The 23,470-nt window shown below is 46.2% G+C and overlaps 3 protein-coding genes and 1 pseudogene across 5 annotated transcripts; 3 read left to right on the top strand and 1 right to left on the bottom strand.

Moving 5' to 3' along the window:
- Positions 1-539: 539 nt before the first annotated feature.
- On the bottom strand, positions 540-7,485 carry LOC136468509 (glutamate--tRNA ligase, cytoplasmic-like; annotated as a pseudogene).
- A 742-nt stretch (positions 7,486-8,227) lies between these two features.
- LOC136475617 (proteasome subunit alpha type-1-like) lies at positions 8,228-12,306 on the top strand. Its single transcript, XM_066473143.1, has 2 exons — positions 8,228-8,751; positions 11,625-12,306. Exons 1-2 carry the CDS (start codon positions 8,401-8,403, stop codon positions 12,081-12,083), a joined length of 810 nt encoding a protein of 269 aa, XP_066329240.1. The 5' UTR covers positions 8,228-8,400; the 3' UTR covers positions 12,084-12,306.
- A 2,577-nt stretch (positions 12,307-14,883) lies between these two features.
- LOC136475616 (uncharacterized) lies at positions 14,884-18,713 on the top strand. 3 transcript variants are annotated; one of them, XM_066473142.1, is made up of 5 exons: positions 14,884-15,574; positions 16,415-16,517; positions 16,736-16,944; positions 17,860-17,980; positions 18,103-18,240. In XM_066473142.1, the coding sequence occupies exons 1-4, from the start codon at positions 14,997-14,999 to the stop codon at positions 17,966-17,968; spliced, it is 999 nt and encodes a 332-aa protein (XP_066329239.1). In that variant the 5' UTR covers positions 14,884-14,996; the 3' UTR covers positions 17,969-17,980; positions 18,103-18,240. The 3 variants fall into 3 exon arrangements, with proteins under 3 accessions (XP_066329239.1, XP_066329237.1, XP_066329236.1); XM_066473140.1 differs by lacking the exon at positions 17,860-17,980 and having other exon boundaries at positions 14,924-15,574; positions 18,115-18,713; XM_066473139.1 differs by lacking the exon at positions 17,860-17,980 and having other exon boundaries at positions 14,937-15,574; positions 18,103-18,713.
- A 1,225-nt stretch (positions 18,714-19,938) lies between these two features.
- LOC136475618 (phosphopantetheine adenylyltransferase-like) lies at positions 19,939-23,269 on the top strand. Its single transcript, XM_066473144.1, has 6 exons — positions 19,939-20,219; positions 20,637-20,708; positions 21,598-21,657; positions 22,622-22,716; positions 22,833-22,902; positions 22,985-23,269. Exons 1-6 carry the CDS (start codon positions 20,007-20,009, stop codon positions 23,159-23,161), a joined length of 687 nt encoding a protein of 228 aa, XP_066329241.1. The 5' UTR covers positions 19,939-20,006; the 3' UTR covers positions 23,162-23,269.
- The last annotated feature ends 201 nt before the right edge of the window (positions 23,270-23,470 follow it).

Raw genomic sequence — 23,470 nt, 5'->3', positions numbered from 1 at the left:
TAATAACTAGAAAGAGTGAACTAGTAGTAGTGATTGGATAGTCGAAAATGGACTAGTGTAAAGTATGAAGTAGACTATAAATTGAGTTGTTTGGATTAGACAGAGCTTGTTTTGGTAGTATTCAATAAACTCTAGCTGATCTAACAGGACCTTACAACAACGACGGCTTCCAGGCCTGATTCAGAGTCTCATTCGTTATTTGCCACTTAAAGTGGGGATCGTGGCGATCAACTCTAGCAACTTGAGAAGCCCCCGAAGATTTCATTTCAGACTACAAAAACTTCGACTACAATATTTGGCGGGTATGGGGACGGGCCAAGCGACCACAGACGAGGCAAAGTTTCAAAAGAAACATGTTCAACAAGACTCCCTCCAAAAAAAACACAATCATACGCAGTTTTCCCACTTGTTCGAGGGGGAAAAAAAACTCCAACTCAGTCATCCTACTCCTAAGTCCTAACCTTGGGGTGAGCACTTTTACTCATCACAGCAACATATACCCGTCCACGATAGTATATACATTCAGTTATTATTAATACTTAGATAAAACATGTTAAATATCCGAAGCAAAAGAGTCTTGCTATCTCACTCGAGGAATTCCATGTGCCGCCACCAGTGGTCATGCTGCTGCCTGGTTCAGCGAGGACTGCTTCTGAACCATCTGGGGTTGCAAAAAGGACCACCGGTTTCGACGGCCTCATAAACGGGGCATCACAGCAGTAGTATCCTTTCCTCTCGATCTGTATGATCTCTCCACGCTTGAGGTTCCTCATGCTCGTGTCTCCAAGCGCTGGGGATGTCTCGTCGAATGCAAGGGTTGAGATGATCTTTGAAGTCATCACCTTTCTTGTTTAAACCTTCCTTCTTTAGCTGGCAGAGGCCACCAAAATCAACATTAGTTCGTCAAAGAACAGGGAGTCTGTCTAACTAATAAAAACATAACAAGCGATCCAAAAATTTAACAAGGAATCTTCTTCCTAAGTCTTTAATCTGGAGGCAGACAATGCATTCATCTCAATCAACTTACATTTTCTTGCAGCATTACTCCAACATTAAGCAGGAATTGAGGGGAAAGGAACTTTGTGAACAAAAATGCAGTTTTGCTGCATATCTATAGAAAACAAAATTCCATGGAAAATCAACATGCGATTTGATTCAGTTCGGTCTTCATTGTATAAGACAATAGAGAAATCACGTTATAACCTGTCAATGTCTCATATATAATGTTGTACAAACCAGTCATGAAACATGGACAATCATGCACGAAATGTATATCTTTCAGCATCACAGTGCCAGTACAGAACATATAAAAGCAACGGGTTGAGAAAGCAGAAATTACCTTTTTCTTGTTGATAAGATAATCGCATTCAACCAATGTGAGGGGGACTAGCTCCTCTACATCTGCTAGCCATGTGATCTTCAATTTTGTTGTCTTCACAGAGCCCTCAAGACGTAGTTCTCCAACTAATTCAGTAATTACTCCACTGTCCATCTTGATCTCTTCAACGATAGCATTCCCCCAGTCCATTATGGTTACTTCCTCACCCTTGTTAATGGCAGCTTGCATCACCATAATCTAGCCAAATTCTATTGGCGAAGGTTGTAGCCTTCTTTCCAGCACCGTCACGTTTCTTATGCCTTGGTAAAATTTGAACAAATGGCTTCTCTGGACCATTAGTAAGAGTAACGATGACACGCTGCTCTTTTAGCACAGATGCCTTGCACATACTGGATCAATTATTTTGTTGTTGATTGTCCGGAGTTTATCCCACTCCATAAGATTCACATTTTTTTAAGCACCCTTTAACAAACAAAATAGATATGAAATTAGGATTAAATAAACATATAGGAAATACGAACATAAAGCATGAGCATTGTTGGTGTTTTTTGACCACCGACGAGTAAATTTGTATTTGCGCGTCTGGCTCAGATGGTGTGATCGGAGTACACAAGGGTTTATACTGGTTCGGGCGGAACGTCCCTACGTCCAGTTCGCTTACTGCTCGTGTTACCGGCACTTGGTTTGCAGCAGAGGTTACAAATAGGCGAGAGAGAGAAAAGGTCCCTAAGTCTCTGGTGGAAGGAGTGAACGGGTGCTGAGAGCTCAATTGCCGCTCATCCGTGTGCTCGTGTCGTGCTCTTGTGTTTTTTTGTTTTCTAAGCGTGGAGCGCCCTGCTTCCCCTTTTATAGGCGAAGGGAAAGCACGGATTACGGAGGAGAAAAAGGAGAAGGACGAGAAAGAGAGAATAAGGCTTCCATGGTTGCTGGGTCCTTCTTCTCCTTCATGCGGGTCCCGTTGATCCTGTAGATGCCAACAGGGACGACTCCATGTCGTGGCCCTGTTCGTCACTGGCACCATGCGCAGGCGTCGTCTGCCGGTCATGGCATTCCACTCCATTCCGGCGGACGTCGTGGTGAACTGACGCACCTGTCAGCGTCCGTACGAGGATTAGGCAGAACAACACCGGCACGTTCGACACTGTTCTTGATGTGAATCCCCAGGTATGGCCCGTCATGGCCACGGATTACATCGAGGCATGTCAGCCTCTTCCCTGGCGTCAGAGTTTTGACCCAGACCCATACGCTTTGACCTGGAGTGGTTGGCGGCGGTATAGGTCCCCGTCGGACAAGACGAAACCCGTGTCCTCGAGGTCCGGTGAGACGGAGCCTGCGACCTTGGGCGAGGCAGAGCCCGCACCCAAGGGGTCGGGCGAGACGGAACCCGCGTCCTTGGGGTCGGGCGAGACAAAAACCGCGTCCTTAGGGTCGGGCGAGGCGGAGCCCGCACCCAAGGGGTCGGACGAGACGGAGCCCGTGGTCTTGAGGTCGAGCGAGACGGAGCCCGCGGCCTTGGGTCGAGCGAGACCTTTTAATACGTCTCGAGCCATCCGGAGAAGTTAGGGATGAACGCTAACTTTCTTGCTTTGGAGTATCCCTAATATCGATACCCGACAAGCATATTAGCACATTACTGTACCTGCTGGAGTATAAATTGTATCAACGCCTCAACCTTTAATCCCTTACGTGCTATGCCTTGAACAGTTGGAAACCGAGGGTCGGTCCAACCTTCGACCTTGTTTTGTACAAACCAAAGAAGGTTTCGCTTGCTGAGAAGAGTGTAAACCATATATAATCGGCTGAATTCAAAAATTTCTACTCTCCTTAAGCCCATGTCTTGAAGAATTCAATAATATTGTGCTTTCCTGTCATGGTATTCACCGGAACGAAGAGCATGTGTCACTCCTTCCAATGCATCCAAAAATGGGCAAGCAAAGTCATATGTTGGATAGACCTTGTACTTTGAACCAACACGATGGTGACGATCAATATTACAGCGGTAGTAAGCAGGGTCCCTGAGTGTCTTGTTAGGATCCTGCATGTCAAGTTTACCCCTCACACAGCACTGCATGCCCCTTTCAGTTCCATTAACCATCTCTTTCCATAATGACAGATTTTCCTCCACTGTATTATTTCTGCACCTCGATTCAATACGAGCCTCCCTATCTTTCTTCATTTGAACCATAGGTGTGTCATCAACATATGCTTTGCCCTGCTTAATCAAACTTTCAACCATTTCCATTAGCTTTGGAAAATAATCAGATGTGTATGTGACAGAATCATATTTGATCCCCAATGTCTGAATATCTTTCAGAATGTTCTCGACAAACTCATTGCTTTCTTTTGAGGGGTCGAACTATCAGGTGCCCTTGATATCTTTCAGCAAAGTACTTGTTCAGTAGTGCAGCCTTTGCATGACCAATATGGAGGTACCCGCTAGGTTCTGCGGCAAACGAAGGCATACTTGCCCAACTTTTGCACCCGGGAGATCGTCTTCTGGAGCTGATGGATCCATAGAATAATGTACCTTTTCCTTGAGGCTTGGTGCAGGAGATTTTTTTTTTTCGCGATTATTTCATTAAGCAGAGAAGAGTTTTTGTTACATCGAAGAGAGGCCACGGTAATCCTTACCGGGATCCTCTTCCCCAACAGCGCACGGATGTGATTACATACTAAAAGTTTTTCGCGACTACAGTGGGATCACTGGAGCGCCATTAACGACCTTAGCTGCTTGTAGCCGGTGAGGCACCACTCGTCAATCTCTTGCTGTATCAACACCTCCAACTGGGCTGCCGATGTTGAGATCCTATTGAAGGTCCTCGCGCTGCGCTCTTTCCACAGCATCCACCCAATGAGGAAGAAGAGGGAGTCGAAACCTCTGCGGACAGGTTTTGGGATTCGTTTCCTGCATTGCAGCCACCACGCCATCACCCGTTCTTGCCGCACCACCACAACATCATGCAGATGTAGTCTTCTGAGCCATGAATCCCACACCTCACGGCTGAAGGTGCAGCCAAGCAGGATGTGCTCTATTGTTTCAGCGTCCTGATCACAGAAGATGCAAGTATTTGAATCTTGCAAGCCATGGCGGTACCTCCTGTCCGCCGTCCAACATCTGCCGTGCATAACCAACCAAAGGAAAAACTTGACCCTTGGGGGAGCCGAGGTCTTCCAAATCTGTTTGGCCCCAAGAGGTCTCGAGGAGCCGAGAAACATCGCGTCGTAAGCTGACGCCGCAGAATAGCTGTGGTAAGCGGTCAGGCTCCAGGTGAAAGTGTCGGGTTCAGACGACAACTGCACCCCTTCCAACATGTCACACAGTCGGTCGAATTCAAGAAGCACCCGCATGGTAAGCGGACCTGTGATATGCCTGATCCAAGCATTTTGATGAAGCGCCTCCGCCACCGTCGCCTTTTTTCTCCTGACGCCCACAGCCGCGAAGAGCGCCGGGGTGAAGGATTCAATGGAGGAGCCTTGGAGCCACCGATCGGTCCAGAAGAAAGTGGACTCGCCGTTCCCCAAAGTGAACACCGTCGCCGCTTGAAACACTGCGAGCACCAATCGCTCATGGGAACGTAAGGACGGGTGCTGCTCAGTCCGCGCCTGCCACTCCCAACGTACCCGCAGCGCAATCCCGGCACGCCGCAGGTCAGCAATGCCAAGTCCCCCAAGGTCTCGTGGGCGGCAGACGACCTCCCACGCTACCTTGCAACGGCCGCCAATAACAGTATCGACACCAGACAGAGGAAGGCGCGTCAAAGCTTGTCGATGGACTCCACTGCCCAAGCAGACAAGCACGACACAATCGACAAGTGGGTTGAGATAGATGACATCGTCGCCTTGACCAGTGCCGAGCGCCCAGCAACATTGAGCAGATTTCCTTTCCATTTTGGAATCCTTGCGGCGACTTTGTCAATGAGGGGCTGCTCATCCGAGCGCTTGAGTCTTCGAACAGAAAGAGGCACCCCCCAGGTAGCGGCATGGGAAATCCTCGATCCGGCAGGAGAGGATGTCACGCACTGCGAGTGACGTCGGCGTCGGAGCAATGCAGCAGGTGTTGCGACGCTCTTGTCGAGGTTGGCGAATAGTCCAGACGCTAGGCCAAAGATCATCAGTACTGCCTTGATGGTTTGGAGATCGCGGGCGTTTGGGTTGACGAAGAGCACCAAATCGTCCTGCATACAAACTCACCCTGGTCTCCACACTTGGGTGCAATGGTGTCAGCAGTAGCTGCTGCTCAGTCCACAACAGAAATCGATTGAGGACCTCCATGGTCAAGATAAACAACATCGGTGAGAGTGGATCGCCTTGGCGGAGACCGCGGACATGGCATATTCTTCTCCCTGGCTTGCCATTTAGCAAAATTTTTGTGCTGGCCGTGGATAGGATTATGGAGATCCAATTTGTCCAGCGTTGGCCAAAGCCCATGTGCTGGAGTATCTCCAAGAGCCATGACACGGTGTCAAATGCCTTGGCAATGTCGATTTTGAGTAAAATGGTTGGCCACTGTCTTGCGTGGAGGGCTTTGCAAGCAATCTGAACTTGCCGGAAGTTGTCATGAATACGTCGTCCCTTGATGAAAGCGCTTTGGTTGCACATTACCAGCCTGTCTAGAATAGCAGCCAGCCTCTTTGCAAGGCACTTGGTAATCAGTTTGCTGAAACTGTGGATGAGGCTGATGGGGCGGTAGTCTCTGATTTCTGCCGGGTGCTCTTTCTTTTTGAGGAGTATCATGTAAGCGTCATTCAAGTGGTTGAAGCTCCTAGAGTCCAGAGACCAGAAGGCATTCATAATATCCCCCTTGATAATCTCCCACGTCTTCTTATAGAACAGCCCCGTAAGCCCATCAGGCCCGGGCGCCTTATCATTTGGCATGTCAACAATGACCGACCACACCTCTTCCTCTGTGAAGAGCAGCTCCAGCGCCGATAGATCTTCCTGAGGTAGAACCAGCGGACGAGATTTTGGTATTTCTCTGATTTCCTTAGACTGTCCCACCGTTGACCAATCCCTGAAGAAAAATGACGCAACAAGCTAAACATTACAACGCCTGGAACCAGTCTGAAAGATGAATGGTGATCAAAACCCATAAGTTACCAGCAAGATTTGACCCAATTGCATGTCAGCAATTGTCAGGCCATAACCAACCAGAAAGGTCCGGGAGGCCAAGTATCCATCAACAAATGAGCCGGCATTTTCAAACTCAGAACCTGAAAGGAAGGTGGGGGCATATTCAAGCCATTCAATAACCTGCAAGTTTATTAACGGCAAGAATTTAGAATATACTAGAAGCAATCGAGACAATAAGTAACTTGTTGACAAGGAGTTGATGACAACATACATGTCCAAACTCAATATCATTCTGCCCAGAGAAGCAGGGTAATGATGCAGTTCTGGCAATGTAGTGGAGGATTGGGTTGACACCATGGAGTGATTCTCTGTACACAACCACAAAAAAAATATATGAGAAATTATATAATCTCCCAGATGATTCAAACCAAATATAAATAAATGAAATGGAATTAAATAAAACAGATTGCGCTCAATTAATAACATATTGAGACATACATTATCAGAGACTGACATTACACAGTTGCAGACTCACATAAAACGGGTACATAGAATAGGAAACCTTTTTTTTTTTGAAACTGAGAGAATATCAAACTAGAAATCAAGTTAGATATACTCCTGAGGATAACAACCCCGATCTGGTTGGAAACACGATAGCTGTTGCTGCTATAAATTGTGTACAACCAACAGTGAATCAACCATCTTTATTTTCATGCAACAACTCGGGGTTGCCTTTGGCAGCATCCCCACCCATATGAACTGTCCTAAAGAGACAATTTTTAAGAGACAAAATACATATTGCAGAGATCAAATATTGTAAAACATATAATAGGTTCTTTTGGACTGAATGAAAGTAAACCAGGTGGGGATCCTCTCCCTCCCGTTGCCTCTACAAAAAGCCATATTGCTGAGAAGAGGAGCAAGAACTTACCCAGAAGCAGACCGTAAGTTGGGTGCCGAACCAGCAAAGACTAGGATCAACGGTTAGGGGTAGACCCACAACCTTTGTCGCACAAATGATCGAAATTGGTGGGATGTCCTGGGGGGTCCTGGGAGAATGCTAACGTTGCCTCCATTGATCTTTTTCCCCCCTCAAAAACAGCAGCCAGCAGAACACTGGAATCAGCAGAAATCAACACACAAGGCAGCACAATGTGACCAATTTGGGCTAAACTGAATTACATTGGAATCAAGGCGTGCCAATACAAGAACAATAAGATTGGTAAAAGCACTGGTGGCGCAAAGATGGCAATAAACTGAAACCAAGCATTCAAGTTCGATACAAGCAGCTAAAAAAACTTCAAAAGATTTGCATGAACCAGAGGTGGGGGTTACAAAATTATCTTTAGAAACTTCACACGGATGGACTGTGGAACTGAATACTGATCACGAGGGGGCGGGCCAGTACCATGGGTGTACACATGTACACCCAATATTTTTTGCAAAAAAAAAAACGAAAAAAAAACGAAGCTAGCAGGCATGTAGTCCTATAAACTTGTAATGTAACTAGATCAGATTCGAATACAAATAGTGAAATAGCTTATGTTAGGGTTTCGGGTGCTCGGTTCGCACAGGGAGAAGAAGTTGGCGCTCGTCGCCGGCGAAGGCCTGGCCACCTGGCGTAGGGCGGCGGCGGTCGCCTCGGTTGTCGCGGTCGCCACGGGCCATAAAACAATTAGGCCCAATCGAATTCCAGCGGCTCAAACGGCCCAGATAAGCGCATCCTTTTCCTTGGAGGAAAAGAAAAGAAGCCCGTCTCCCAGCCGCAAAAGTCTTTTCTTCCTCCCACTGCCACGCGGGCCCCATCCTTTTCTTTCTTCCCCCACTCCCATCTTTGAGAAGAAGACGAAGGCCGACGCCCTCGCCGCTGCCACCAAAATCGCACGCGAGCCCAAGAGATCCCCAAACCCTACCTACACTCGCCCGCCGGCCAGCGCACTCGGGGATCCTCGAATCGAGCAGGTTGACGGAGGAAGAAGGGAGACTCGAAGATGTTCCGCAACCAGTACGACACCGACGTGACCACATGGAGCCCCCAGGGGCGGCTGTTCCAGGTGGAGTACGCCATGGAGGCCGTCAAGCAGGGCTCCGCCTGCGTCGGGCTCTGTTCCCGCACCCACGCCGTCCTCGCCGCCGTCAACAAGCCGGCCTCCGAGCTCTCCTCCTACCAGCGGAAGGTGTTCCGCGTCGCTGAGCACGCCGGGGTCGCGCTCGCCGGCCTCACCGCCGACGGACGCGTCCTCTCGCGCTTCCTCCGCAACGAGTGCATCAACCACTCCTTCGTCTACGAGGCGCCGCTCCCCATCTCCAGGCTCGCGCTCAAGCTCGCCGACAAGGCGCAGGTCCGTACGTCTCCTTTCGCATCTCAGACTCCCCTTCCTCTCCCTCCCGTGATCCCGATCTCCTCTCTTACGAGCCCGCGGGCAGAGTGGAACATTAGAATTCCCATGGTTTGAGTCGCTGTACGAGTCAGGATCTGTGCTTCAGTTCGGTGATTGTTTGTCTGATCTGCGATTGGAGTCTGGCCGTTTAGGGTGTTCTGCTGATGCGATTTATTAGAATCTTACGGTAATATATAGTTTTCCTACTGGCTTGCCCTTAGTCCGCACTGTTATACTGAAGGTCTCCGTCCTCCACAAGTCTGAAGTCTGAGCTTCTCTCTCCTAATCTTCACCTGATGTAGTTGACATGCTATTCTGATTGTAGTTGAGGACGTTAGCTAAATATGGTCTTGTGTGTGTTTAGAATTTCAGGTTGAGATGTGCTTATATCTAACTGCAGATATTAAATAGGTGTGGTATTAGCCTTTGCAAATGTTGGCCCTATTCGTTTCGCTGAAATTTGGCTTATGCTGATTTGTTGCGAGAGGAAAACACTATTCGTTCGCGGAAAAGTACTGCTGAAGTAGTGCTGCAGAAAAGGGTGGTTGTTGAATTTGCTTTTTCGATGTTACCGCCACTTGTGAAACACCGACGCTTAGTTGAACTTGGAGACACTTGGTAGGCTTTTAATTGAAGGCCAATTGACCGTGATTCTTTAGCTACACCTTTTTTTCTTTTCCATAATTAGATCCTGTCAGAAATTCAGCAAAGTTGATTTTACACATAGCACATAAACTGGCTATGTCGTTGATTCAAGGATTAAGAACCATGATTCTGACTGTGAATTGATAATTTGGTATATTTGGTTCACTGGAGACAAGCAGGAGCTGTTCTATTTCTTATCGTTGTCTTATTCTTCCATTGTTACTTTGTTAATGCTTGGAAAGAAGTTTGTGTTCGTCTAGGATCTGTTATGGTTTTCTTTCTAATCCTTATTCTCAAACTGTATGCGTATGTCCAAAAGGGTTCTACTGTGCTACATGTGTGTGTAATAATGCCATTGACATAGTTGTCTTCTTTGTATAGAAGAATCCAATTCCATCAATAGCTATTTATGAGCATGCTCTCTGTTATGTTTCACTAGATTCTTGATTTTGCCTTCCCATCTTTTTTTCACTTGTTCACAAATAACAAACTGCAATAAAAGGAGACTTGAAAGGATGGAATATACCCAAAGACTTAGCCTTAGATAGGAGTGCTTGGAAAACAACTATTCACGTGCCTGAACCTTGATTGCTTCTGCTGGGTTTCAACTCTAACCTACCCCAACTTGTTTGGGACTTAAAGGCTTTGTTGTTGTTGTTGTTGTCACAAATAACAAACTATGCTGAACCTGCTTGCATTTGCCTGTTTAGTCGCATGTCATTGCACTTTTAGTTATTTGCCATACCATTGAGCTTTGTTATAATGAGCGAACTTCTGCCATGTGTGTAACTATTTGGACCTCTTATAATGACTAAAGAGCAAAGCCTTGTGAGCTATGAAGGCTCGCTATGTTTCCATGAGTCCATGACCTGGAATCATCAGCAGCTAGCAAATTAATTCTGATGTTTTCTTTGAAATGTACTACTGTCTCCATATGATTTTGTGATTCACTCCCTTAAGCTTAAAGCTGCTACATCAGAGATAGTATTGACTTGGAGTTGGGTGGTGCTTCCATACTGGTGTACATTTGGATCTTAGGGTTAGGGTAGCGTTATTCTGCTGGGCTAGGTGTTTGGAATAACCTAATGAAACTAGCTTTCTAAGGACGATTAGGTTGTACCAGCTCGAAAATCCGTCCTCAAGAAGAGTGGAGTTGGGCTACCCCCAATGGCAAGAGTCTCTTGTGGAAGATCAAGTCTGATTCTCTCTGATTCATGTGTTCTAAAAAAACTAGGACAATTCTAAGAACTGAGTAAAGCTTGTCATCGAAAGTGAATGAGCTAGATAATTAGCTAAGGCTAGCATGTTATAGCTGTAGAGTCTTACCGCCTGTGACCGGAAGGTCCTGGGTTCGAGTCGCGGTCTCCTCGCATTGCACAGGCGAGGGTAAGGCTTGCCACGGACACCCTTCCCCAGACCCCGCAGAGCGGGAGCTCTCTGCACTGGGTACGTCCCTTTTTAGCATGTTATAGCTGTAGTAGAGTAGTTTACCCAGCAGAGCTCTCAGCAAAAAAGAAAATCATATCTGTTTTAGCTATTGTAATGCGAAGTTGTGCCCAGTATTGGATCTGCACTTTGGAACAGGATTCTTGATGCCAGATCAGTGCTGCATCTACCATGCTTGTTGTCCTGATAGCCATGCTTTTATTTTGGTAATTTCACCGGATGGTCTATGCATGTTCTTTCTACAAACATGCTTGTTGTGAATTATGAATCCTAAGGAGATGATCAGCTGAATCAACTTATCACTTTCAGAAACCCCTTTGTTATGCTCAGCACACCAACGTAGTATTGGTGTGGGGGTGTACTACTGAGTGGTCTCGCACTGTGTATCATGTCCACATTTTGTGGAAGGATACTTAATGTCGGTTCATTGATATATCTCTCTCTCATTTGTTGCACGTCCTCCACTCGATTCTGATCATACTCGTGTAAACATATAATATGTAGTGTCTTGATTATTATACTTCACTTCCAGTTTAGGCTTAGCTCTGTCCTTCCCATAATTGTCTCATTGTCTGTTCAGTTTTGGTCATTTTTGTAGTCTAAGATGGTCCAGATAAGATATAGGCATCTTGATTACTTCGAAGTCTATCTTAAGGGGAACCAAGAATCAATATGTTCTTATGTTCATGCATGCTCTTCCATTTTAGGTGGATGAGTATTGACCCTTTTTAATTCTGTTGCAGGTTTGCACACAGCGGTCATGGAAGAGGCCCTATGGTGTTGGCCTCCTTGTTGCTGGACTGGATGAGTCAGGAGCTCATCTGTATTACAACTGCCCCAGTGGGAACTACTTTGAGTACCAGGCATTCGCCATCGGTTCTCGCTCTCAAGCCGCCAAGACTTTCCTCGAGCGCAGGTTCCAGGGCTACAAGGACTACACGCCTGAGCAGCTCATCAAGGATGCCCTCTCCGCCATAAAGGAGACGCTGCAAGGCGAGAAGCTGTCCAGCTCCAACTGCACAGTGGCCATTGTCGGCAGGAAGGACGATGGCACCATTGAGCCATTCGAGATGATTGGCGCGGCAAGGATCCAAGAACTTATCGACTCCATGGAGGTCGCCGAGGAGGTGCCCGCGGAGGCCTCTTCCATGCAGGAGGAGGAGAGGGGCTCAGAAGATGCTGCTGCACCCATGGACATCTAGGCCTGGGATTAGGGGCCTCATATTATGAACCCACCCTTACACTGCATTCCGAGTTCCCAAAGACTAGAACTGCTTCTTTAGAAAATTATTATTGTGTTGACTCCTGTGTACTCTTTGCTTCCAAAAAAAAACTTTGTGTTGGTCTCTCCGACGAACAGTTGCTTGAGTTTGGACTGGTTATTTATCATGTGATGCAAACATAACGTTTTGGTTTTGGAGGCCAGCTCGACGTGCATACCATTGCGCCTGAAGTGTTTTTTTTTTTTTTTGCTCTGGTTTGATCGGCTAAACTTTTTATAAACTGCAATAGCTTGAGGGAGTCATCTAATAGCTTTGTATTAGCTGGATGGTTAGATAACTGAAAACGGACTAAAAGCTACTCTTTCCGTCCAAATTATAAGTCGCTTTGGTTTTTTTTTTTAACATCAAATTTACTATATATCTAGACATGCGTTATATCTAGATACATAGCAAATTCAATGTACCAAAAAGCAACATAATTTGGAACAGAGGGAGTATTATAGACTATAAGTTGAGCTGTTTGGATCAACTAGAGCTTTCTTTTAGCAGTTTTTAATAAGCTCTACCCGATATCAAATTTTTAGCAGTTTTAATAAGCTGTGGCTGATACCGTGCCGCAATTGTTTGTGCTCGTGTTGTGCTGGTGTAACTGTGCTCGTGCTGTGGCGATTGCCATTCATTCCGCTCTGTTTCTGTCCATGGGTGCCAACCTGCTGCTGGGGCAGCACGACCATGTTCCAAGTAGCCTAGGACGCCATTGCCTTCTAGTGTCTCGCCGCTCGCCGGATGTTTTCTCTCCTGGTCTCCTGCACTGCACATGACACATTCCATCCATTCCATCGTGTCCTCGAATGCTAATATAAGTCCCCGCCTAGACGAATGCAGATCTGAATTTGATCTGTCGTTGGGATATTGCACCCATTCTGAATCTTGACTCGGCCGAACGTGGATGTCCCACAGCATTTATTCTATCTATTTTTAAACAAATACAGTATCACTAATTTCTGAACCTAAAATGGTTATATGGATAGAGTGGTTTTTGCAATGTTGGATTTGAATAGGTTTTTCCTTTTTCGACATTATTATTTGTATAAAGGAAACAGAAATGTGGCTACAAACTACACATCCAAATGGGAAAAATTAATAAAGGAATAGTAATACGGACAATTAGAGTCTCAACTCAACTGCCTTGGCAACATAACAGTGTCTCACAAGTCAGTGCTAGAGCGAAATACTGTCTGCCACCGGGTTCTAAGGTTTCCTAACAACAAGAAACTATTGCCAAATGTGTCGAACATGGCTTACAATGCTATGCACACTGAAATCCTGGCTTGCACTCAAGGCATAAAATAAAAGCTGCTCGTGACTAAGGAATACAAAGAATTATCTTGGAAACTGATGCTCTACAGGTGGAGTCCGCTTTACATTCACTCAACCATCATCTCGCAGTATTGTGTGGCTTAATACACGAGTTGAAGGAGTTGTTATTGGACGATTTTATGTCCTCGAAAGTTGATCATGTCCCTAGGAAATGTAACAAAGTAGCTCATGAACTTGCTAGGATAAGCGCGTTATATCAGATAGGACATGCTTTTCTATCGCATGATGTACCCCAGTGACGAAGCCAGAAAAAAATTTAGGAGGGGCTGAACAAAAAAATAGAGGTTTTTTTATCTTCTCTTAACCTTAGCCCCTCCTACCTAATACATGTATGCATAAAATTTTAAGAGAGGACTTAGAAAAACTCCACGTGCTCAGGATGGGTAGGGGGGGCTGAAGCCCCCCTAGCCCCACCGCTGGCTACGTCCCTGATGTACCCGATTGTATTCTGGGTTCGGGCCAATGATTTAGCTAAACCATAGGTTTAATCAATAGCGAAACTATAATAAATTAAAAAGGGTGCATGAACTTAGATCATAGATGTGCATATATGATGAAAAATTAGACTTCATCACTGACTATCGTACATATAGCTTTGCCCATGGGTTTAATGACGGCATGTTTCTTGCATGCTCAAGTTAGACTTTGACTTTGTCAGCTATCGCTAGAGATCTCGCCACTCTAGGTATATCTAAATTCTAAACCCATGTGTGAAGAGGATGGCAAAGGTTGATGTCTTGATGATGCCACAGTGACATCGTCGTCTTCGTTCCTTAGGTGCAACCAGAGCATGGTACTATTAGTTGTCGTAAACATAATATATATATATATATATATATATATATATATATATATATATATATATATATATATATATATATATATATATATATATATAACGTGTTAATTAATGAAAGAAGAAAAATAAAAGTACAGAGAAGGAAATTTTCTCCCGACTAGACGTACGAAGTAACACAGATAGTAAAACACACTTGGATGTACTCTAAATCCTTGGTTATATTTTGGGCTGCTTGGATTCTTTGCTAGTCCCGGTGTTACTTTGCTAGATGCGAAATAAGATGTAAGCTTGTGTTTGGTTCTTAAGCCAACTTGGCTCGTAGTCTGTACAGACAAGGTTTTGCCTTGCCGTTGTGGAAGAGCCAAATTGGCTCGCCCAGCCTGGCAAGGCAAAGGCTTGCTCGGCCAAGCGAGGCGAGGCAAGTGGAAACTCTCGGATCATCCTAGCGCACGTCCAGCACACGAAACGTGGAAGCCCTCCTGTTCTCCCGGCCCACAGGTCAGCGTATCCACATTTCACTCCCGAATTAACTGCGGCCATGTGTGCTCCCAACCGTTCTCCCACGCGGGATCCAGCGTACCTGACGCCGATGTAGCGTGGGCCCCGCGCGTCAGTGACCCCAAGGCCTTCCCGTCGCCGTCATAAACACCCCGGTCTCATTTCTGTTCTTCGTCGTCTTCGCCACTTCGCCGCCGCTTTCACTACACGTCTCCATGGCGGCGGCCTCCGCCCGCATCCTCGCCGCGGCCGTCACGGCCGCTGCCGCGGGGCACCGGCGCGCCGCGTTGAGGCGCGTCCCGGTCCCGGTGTCCGCGTCGCTCTCCTTCCCGCCGCGCCACCCCGCGCCATTCCGCGGCCGGGCCAGCCTCGCCTGCCCCGCCGCGGCCTCGCTCTCCGTCCCCTCCGGCGGCGCGCCGCCGGGCTCCGTGCCATTCGACCTCCTGCCGCCCGACTCCGAGCCCTTCATCGAATGGGACCCGCCCCCAGGCGACTCCGCGGCCTCGCCGCTCGCCGGCGGCGGCGGTGCCGCGGGGGGCGCCACGCTGGTCGTGCTGCTCGGGTGGCTCGGCGCGCGCCAGAAGCACCTGCGCCGCTACGCCGACCTCTACCGCGAGCGCGGGGTCGGCGCGGTGCGGTTCGTCGTGCCCGTGCGCGAGCTCGTTGGCCTCGACCTCGGACGCCGCGTCGAGCGCAGGGTCGCCGACCTCTCCGAGGAGATCGCCGCCTGGTGCGACACCGACCGGCGTCGCACGCTCCTCTTCCACACCTTCAGCAACACCGGATGGCTCGCGTAAGGAATCGAAGTCGAACCCCCTCGCTTCTCCTGAAGCGCTTTAGTTCTAGTGTGGATGATTCGGTTATAAATTGGAATGTCCGAAAGCGGATAGTTAGTTCGTATGGCACTTCAGAGACGCGTGCATGCGTTCCTCATTCGATTGCACACTGACATGGGGACTCTAGTTTGTCGTGTGACACGTTGTTGTTATGAAACTTTAGTTTGGTATACATAAGATTGATGGATAGAATTTTCACGATTCAGTAGGTATATCCTCGCCCAAGATACCACGAGGTCGATGGGAGCATTTAGCACGCTACTGCACATCCAATTCTAGTTGGAAAACTAAAAGTCGTTGTGTCAGCATGCCTAGGAGAAAATCTTCATCGTGTCTTTGGTGTGTTGTATAATTAATCTCCTTGTGGTTCTCCAAGGGATGTGTTTCCACTCCCAGTGGTAACATAGGAGTAGGACAAATGGTTAGGGTGAGCATTAGTGGTTAACTGGCAATGAGAAGACTGCATGATATTGATGCCACAGTTCTGATTCTCTGGCAATGCTCTCATTGTTACTTTGTGCACATTTTTCTTTATGGTGATCTGTTATGCGTCAACTGTGTTATGGACTTTTTGTCATTGTTTTTCTTATTCTGAAACACATCTAGCCATACCTGTTGCGCTGAACTACATCCACACATAGCAAATTCTGTCCTTGTATTTCTCAATCGAGCTCATTGTTTTTCATTATTATTACTTCATTTTGGGGTAGTTCGGTGAATATTCTGATTTCTGAATCTAGTCATGGATGTCTTACTTCAAATCATAGTAAAACAATTATTTTTTGCTTTCTTTCCAGCTATGGTGCTGTATTGGAGAATCTACAATCAAGAGCTGACCTAACTGAGAGAATAAGAGGATGTATTGTAGACTCTGCACCAGTTCTAGAGATAAGACCAGAGGTTCGTGTACCTGTCTGTTTTTTCTTACTGGATCAAGTATACAATTACAATAGAGTTTTAACTTGCTAGGTGAAAATGTTCCAAGGTCCTCCATATATTAACAAGTAGATATTTTCTATCTTGGTCATTTTTGTATCCAGTATTGTGGTTGCCTATGGTTTCATTCTATGCAATTAAGCTTGTTTGCCTGGAAGTTCTCATTTTTATGTTAAACTCAGGTCTGGGCGGCTGGGTTCTCTGCTGCAATGTTAAAGAAAAGTAGTTCCATGACAGAACCTACAGCTGAATCTCTTGATGGGCCTATTGTAAATGGCACCTTGAACAAAGTTAGCTCTAATGTGACACAACCTTCATGGGGTGAATGCTTTCTTCTGTCAACTCTGCAGAAATTCTTTGAGATTGTTCTTTATGTACCTGATGTAAACAAGTAAGTGCAATTACCGTTCTCAATCACTGCTCTGCTTAAGTGCCATGAACTGCCAGCCAGCACTCATCAACTATATTAGTTATTTTCTTTTTGGGTGGGAACGCGCCGGGGTGGGTGGGTGTTTGTGGGGGAATATTTAAATGCGATCTCAAATCCTCAGAAGACTCACCATACCAAAACCCAGAAGTTTTGTTTTTAAGAGAACAAGTGTGTATCAATTGTTGAAACAAATATCAAAAAGGCCAAAGGGGCAATAAGAAATGTTGTCAAAAGAATGATAGAAGACTAGCAACAGAGAGAGGGCTATTCTTTGTGTTAGGGGGTGTTTGAATACATTAGCAGCTAATAACTCCCAGCTATTTAACTGGCTAACTATTAGCTGCGAGGTGGTTGGGTTCCACTAGCTAATAGGTGGTTGAAGTGTTGTTTTACCCAAAAAAAATGTTTTCTACTGTTTCCTAGCTAAAATACTTAGGGCCTGTTTGGTTCCATGGACTAAACTAAAATGTGGACTAAAATGCTCACTTTTAGTCCCTAAAATACCAAACACATGGACTAAAATTTGGACTAAAGGGTTTAGTCCTCTAGTCCATGAGGGGGTGACTAAACTGGACTAAAGTGTTCTGGAGACAATCCTGCCCCTCGTTACTCCCCATCCCACCCGTGGCCAGCAGCTGTAATATCTTCATCTCAACAGGGGTAATATTGTCTTTATACAACTGCATTAATGGACTTGAGTCCCTGGAACCAAACAGGGTCCGGACTAAACTTTAGTCCAGGGACTAAACTTTAGTCCGCGGACTAAAGGAACCAAACAGGCCCTTATCAGTTGGTGGGAGGGCATTTCGGTTAATTGACTACTAATTTGCTGCTACTAGCTAGGTTTGCGCAGCTAATGAGATAATTTTTTGCTAGGTGGCCACCTAACAGTTGGTTGATCTATTATCTGGGCTGTTTAGATTCACCCTATCTCATGGTGTTCTTAGGAGTAACTATTAGCTTTTCAGATCCAAACAAGACCTAAGTCAAACTCATGGTGTTCTTTTCTTCCCTTTCTTCGTCCGCATTATTGTACACCTTATCTTCTTTTTCCACGGATCTACTACTGTAGGCCATTCTGTTATCTGATACTGTTGCTTGCCTGCTGATCATGTACAGGCGACTGTGCAGGACTCTCTCGGTTCTTTCGGAGAAGCAGCCTTCCTGCCCCCAGTTCTACCTTTACAGCTCAGCCGACCGAGTCATACCGGCGGAGTGTGTGGAGAGCTTCATGGACTCGCAGAGATCCCTAGGGCGCAGCGTGTTCGCCCACAACTTTGTCTCGTCGCCCCACGTCGACCACTACCGGAGCTTCCCCCACGTGTACTCCTCCAAGATCGACGAGTTCCTGAAGATCTGCTCCACGGTCAAAGTGTCATGACCAGCCTTCGATCTGACTAACAAGCAGGCCCGTTGAACAGCTATCTGAATTGATTTGGTTTGGTGTGTTCTCAGAGCGTAGCCGCAGCTCCATCGCCCTGATGAGAGGTACCTGTAATTCTTTGAATACCTTGGTTTGACTCCTGCTAAGCCCTGGACTCCTGGAGGATCCACTGGATGCGCGCATTGGAAGGATTAGATGTTGAGCCAGAATTTCTGCGCTCCATTTTTGTTCATCCTTGTTCTGAGAATGGATAGATATTTGGTTCCCCACTCTGAATCTGATTGTACCCTAATTCTTTTGAACGCGAGTTGTACAATATTCGGACGCCTAAGTTGCTTGCTGTGGAGTCCCATAGCGTCTGAACTATGAAGTTATATTAAGGCGACGTGTGCTTATGTTCCCATCATTATGTATGGTACTGTGGCTTCACCTCAATGCAATCGTGGTGGAGCACGCTGCATCCATCCCGCCGTGTCTGTTCATAGAACTGATTATCTCTGAGCTTTTGCCATGCCCTAACGGCTGCATCCATCCCGCCGTGTCTGTTCACGGAACTAAGGCCTTGTTTACTTCGTTCCCTAAAAGTTTAGTCTCTATTCCAATCAAATGTTTGGATACATGCGTGGAGTATTAAATATAGATAAAAAAATAATTAATTACATAGATTGCGACTAATTTGCGAGACGAATTTTTTAAACTTAATTGGTCCATGGTTTGATAATGTGGTGCTACACTAAAGGTACAGTACCATGTGCTGATAGCGAATTAATTAGATTTAATAAATTCGTCTCACAGAGTACTGAGAACTTCTATAATTTATTTTATTATTACTATCCAAACACTCTCATGTAACATCCTGACGTGACACATTACACTTTAGCCCCTGGATTTAAACGATGGCTAATTATCTCTGAGCTTTTGCCATGTCGTAACGTGAGAACACGGTTGCCGTTTCATGTGCGAATGAGATTCCATCTCTGCTCGCTGCCAGGTTTTTTAGTGCCAGAATCACATTCTTTGGCCTGGAGCAGCAGCACCACCTAACAGCCTACCGCTAGCCTCTTGGGCTGGCGTCGTCTGGCGGCGAGCGGCGAGGTCGAGGCTAGTCTACAGTCGATTTCGCCGTGACTTTGGCAGCCACGAGTCGATTTCACCGTGCCTTTATTACCGACGACGAGTAGAACCGGACCTTTGTTACCGACGACGAGTCGGAAACCAGACCCACCTATCAGTGCCAAAGTCAAACAGGAGTACAGGACTAGCAGAGGAGCCTCAAAACCGGGGCGCGGCACCCGCGACGCTACTCACCAAGGCCATGTTTAGATTTGAGGTTAGGAATCTGAGGTTAGGAATCAGTAGTTAATATTGTAGTACTTTCGTTTGTATTTGATAATTATTGTCCAATCCTAGTCTAACTAGGCTTAAAAGATTCGTCTCGTAATTTACAATCAAACTGCGTAATTAGTTTTTTTTATCTATATTTAATACTCCATATATGTGTCCAAGATTTGCTGTGATGAAGAGAGAGCGAAAAAAAACTTGCAATCTAAGGACCAACCAGCCAAAACCAACCGCTGCCCGCCCGCGCCTGTATGTTCGCTAGGCGCACGCGCTGCCGACTCGGAGACGCGCGCACGCCATGGCTATGGAGGAGGGATCAGGAGCAGTAGAGAAAGGGCCGGCCGTGGGCACGGTGGCTGACGCCGCCGCCGCCGCCGCCGCAGCCGTCGGCGGCGGCGGCGACGGGAAGGAGGAGGCCGAGGGGAGACGGCCGGCCCCGGCTGCCTACGCGGCCGTCGTGATCGGGGGCACCTTCGACCGGCTGCACCAGGGCCACCATCTCTTCTTGAAGGTACGGTGCGGGCAACAAGGACTCTACTCTCGCCCTGTACATGTTTCTTCCTCTCCTCTGCTCTGCCCTGCCTCTCGCGTTACTTTCGCCGTCCACCCAATGGACGGATGCTGCTTCTGTTCTTGTGTGTGCTCTGTGGAATCCAATCATGTTTGTGGTCTCCTCACCCTTGGCGTCGTCTCTTTCTGCCTGCGTGTGCGTCAGTTCCAACTTCGAGGTGTTAAAACCTCAGTTGATCCTTTGATTCCTGCTTTCTTTCTGATGATCGGTGGTTGAGCTTGAGCCCCCATGGAAGAACACTTCTTCGTCTCCTCTTTTTTTAGTTTGGTTTTGTTTATTAGTTTATTATAAAAGAAATGAACACTTCTTCGTCTCCTCTTTTTTTAGTTTGGTTTTTTAGTTTGTGAGTTGTGACAGGCAGCAGCGGAGCTGGCGAGGGAGAGGATTGTGATCGGCGTCTGCGACGGCCCGATGCTCGCCAACAAACAGGTCAGCTTTCTCGTCATCATTGGTCGATGCATCATTCACTAGTAAAACAAAGCTCGCTTCTACTCCAATTCCAAAGGCAGCGATCGCACTTGCTTCTACGCTAATAAAACCCTGACCATCGTGTTCCTGCTGTAGCTGATGCCACAGCAACATCAGCTTTTTAAATCCTGACTTTCGTCGCAAAAAAAAGAAGAAGAAGAAGACTGACGTGAGACGTATCAACTCATACCCAGCTGCATGCTTCAAATGATCCCAAATATACACTCCTTCTATTCCAAATTATAAGTCGTTTGTAGTTTCAATTTGGAACGGAGGGAGTAGTAGCATAGTTTGTAGTTCCAAACTAGAGGACTTTATTTGGGTATGCCGTTCCAAGATTATAGAGGGCAAAAGTGTTACTAACTATAGCACAACAGCCAATGAGCACAGTGGGGCATGGTGGGCTGACAAGTAATCTAGTGCAATCAGAGACGGAGAGACACCACAGGACACCACAGGAATAGGTCGATATCAAACACTAAAACCATGTCATTATCAATATAATGGCCTGATCAGTATTTCAGGTGGGGAGTTCTACTGATTCACAATTGTATGAACCATGTCATTATCAATATAATGGCCTGATCAGTATTTCAGGTGGGGAGTTCTACTGATTCACAATTGTATGCAAGTTCATTGAACATGGACAGGTTTCAAATTTGATGGCTACCTCTCACAAGTTTGGTAGGGGGTTGGGTGGTTAACCACTGGTTGAATTGAACGGCATATTCCCCTTCAAAGTATGCATGTGAGCTGCATATGTGGTCATGCAGTTGAAGAATCTAGACTTTTATTATGAGTAGAGGAGTCTGATGGCATCTTTCGCTTTGGCTGCTTTTGTTCCTTGCAGTATGCCTACCTGATACAACCAATCGAGAAGCGGATGCAAAATGTCAAGGATTATATTAAGGTATCCCCCCTGAGCCAGTAAACATTTCTTATACCAGTTGGCTTGGATGCAACTCCATGTACATGTACATCAATGGGCACCCTTAACCTGCATGTATTGGAAATCAAACAATTTATTGTTAGTGTATCTTGACATGTAGATTTATTTTATTGAAGAAAATTGCATGTAGGGTTGTAACGGGTGGGAATTTTTATTTATTCTACCAGTTTCTGTATTTCGGAAAAAAAAATGAAAACAGGGCAGTAACTTGGATTAGTGGGATGTGATGAACTGGAGCTGGACAGAAAATAGGTGATGGTGTTTCCTGCCTGTTTTTAGGTGGTGGGAAAAAAAACTAACCAGTGTTCATTCCAGTGACAATTCCCTAGGAGATGTACTAAGTGAGGGCCCAAGCCCAACGCCACTACCCGCTGGGCCGAGAGGAACTGCTCTGCTGCAGTGCTGCTGGCCCAGCATTAGAGTTAGTTCTGGTTATAGATGCCAAACAGAACTAAACATGGACTAATCACGGACGAGCTAATAGGGGCTAATTGGTGCTTAGAGCCTATTAGAAAAATAACCCATGATTTGTCCATGTTTAGCCTCTTATTATCACCCTGTTCGCTTAACTTATAAGCCATACTTTTTCAAGCCAACGAACAATATTTTTCTCTCACAACAAATCAGCCAAGAGTACTTTCAGTCATGGCTTATCAGCCAAATAAACAAGGCATATGCTATTGGTGGATTGATTTTTAGTATGGCGATCCAAACGTGCCCTAAAGTTGTTACGTTCCCCAGTGATAAAATATGGATACGGAAATGGTTGAGTTGCTTCCATCCATATTTACAAGACATGTTAAAGGATTCATGCACATAGGGTGCCTTTATGCTATAGTACTATGATGCAGCTGTGTTCAACTTAACAAATTGCCATGACAATAGAAACAGGGTTCGTGCAAATCAACTAACTTTCTATTTGCAGTCCATAAAGCCTGACCTTGATGTTCATGTGGAGCTGATCGTGGACCCTTACGGACCCTCCATCGTTGACCAAGGTCTTGAGGCCATCGTTGTCAGGTTAGGATGTTCTTGCCCTACATTTTTCTGATACAGGAATATTTGTTCAGCAGCACTGCTCTAGTACGTAAATCTTTAAACTGATGATGTTGATTGTCTGCAAATCTTGGGGGCAGCAAGGAGACACTGCCAGGAGGACACGCTGTCAACAGGAAGAGAGCAGAGAGAGGGCTCACTCAGTTACAGGTTTGGTTACAATGGTTAGGAAAAAAAACTACACATTATCGGAATCCAGAGTCAGGACATCTCATGGTTTAAAATCTTGCAGATCGAGGTGGTAGAGCTGGTACCAGAGGAATCGACTGGGAATAAGATAAGCTCCACAGCATTCAGAAAGATTGAAGCAGAGAGGGAATTGCAGCAACAGAACAAGCAGCAAGAGACTATAATAGGCAGTCCAATCGGGATGCAAAACATTGCAGTTACGTCATATGGAGCAGAATGACGAGCCGCAGTTCTGTACCTGCACTCTTTTTTATTCATCTATGAAACTTTGAGCTACAAAAGCCAAAATGTTCTGCTTTACATAGAAAAGGAATGCTCTGCTCGATCATGTAATGCTCAATACAGAAAAGTTACAGTTTCTTTACATAATCAGATCGAAGGATAATCTACCACTGAGAAACTAAGAAATACCGAGCACAGCTGAAATGTTCTACTGAGACTCTCAGAGAGACCCATCAAGCAATACATAACCCGTCTTTGCAGCTTTTGTCGTCCCCCAACTCATGCTTAGGCTTGTAAGAAAACGGCA

This window comes from Miscanthus floridulus, chromosome 8 (genome assembly GCF_019320115.1).
Source record: "Miscanthus floridulus cultivar M001 chromosome 8, ASM1932011v1, whole genome shotgun sequence".
Taxonomy (NCBI): Eukaryota; Viridiplantae; Streptophyta; class Magnoliopsida; order Poales; family Poaceae; genus Miscanthus; species Miscanthus floridulus.
This window is presented reverse-complemented; position numbering and strand designations above follow the sequence as displayed.

What these genes read in the sequence shown, in the direction of transcription:
- LOC136475617 (XM_066473143.1), top strand. Translation starts at nt 8,401, where the DNA reads ATGTTCCGCAACCAGTACGACACCGACGTGACCACATGGAGCCCCCAG. An exon ending in AGCTCGCCGACAAGGCGCAG is followed by an intron (nt 8,752 to 11,624) that starts GTCCGTACGTCT and finishes ATTCTGTTGCAG; the next exon opens with GTTTGCACACAGCGGTCATG.
- LOC136475616 (XM_066473139.1), top strand. Translation starts at nt 14,997, where the DNA reads ATGGCGGCGGCCTCCGCCCGCATCCTCGCCGCGGCCGTCACGGCCGCT. An exon ending in TTCTAGAGATAAGACCAGAG is followed by an intron (nt 16,518 to 16,735) that starts GTTCGTGTACCT and finishes TGTTAAACTCAG; the next exon opens with GTCTGGGCGGCTGGGTTCTC. An exon ending in TATGTACCTGATGTAAACAA is followed by an intron (nt 16,945 to 18,102) that starts GTAAGTGCAATT and finishes GATCATGTACAG; the next exon opens with GCGACTGTGCAGGACTCTCT.
- LOC136475618 (XM_066473144.1), top strand. Translation starts at nt 20,007, where the DNA reads ATGGCTATGGAGGAGGGATCAGGAGCAGTAGAGAAAGGGCCGGCCGTG. An exon ending in GCCACCATCTCTTCTTGAAG is followed by an intron (nt 20,220 to 20,636) that starts GTACGGTGCGGG and finishes GAGTTGTGACAG; the next exon opens with GCAGCAGCGGAGCTGGCGAG. An exon ending in CTTGAGGCCATCGTTGTCAG is followed by an intron (nt 22,717 to 22,832) that starts GTTAGGATGTTC and finishes TCTTGGGGGCAG; the next exon opens with CAAGGAGACACTGCCAGGAG.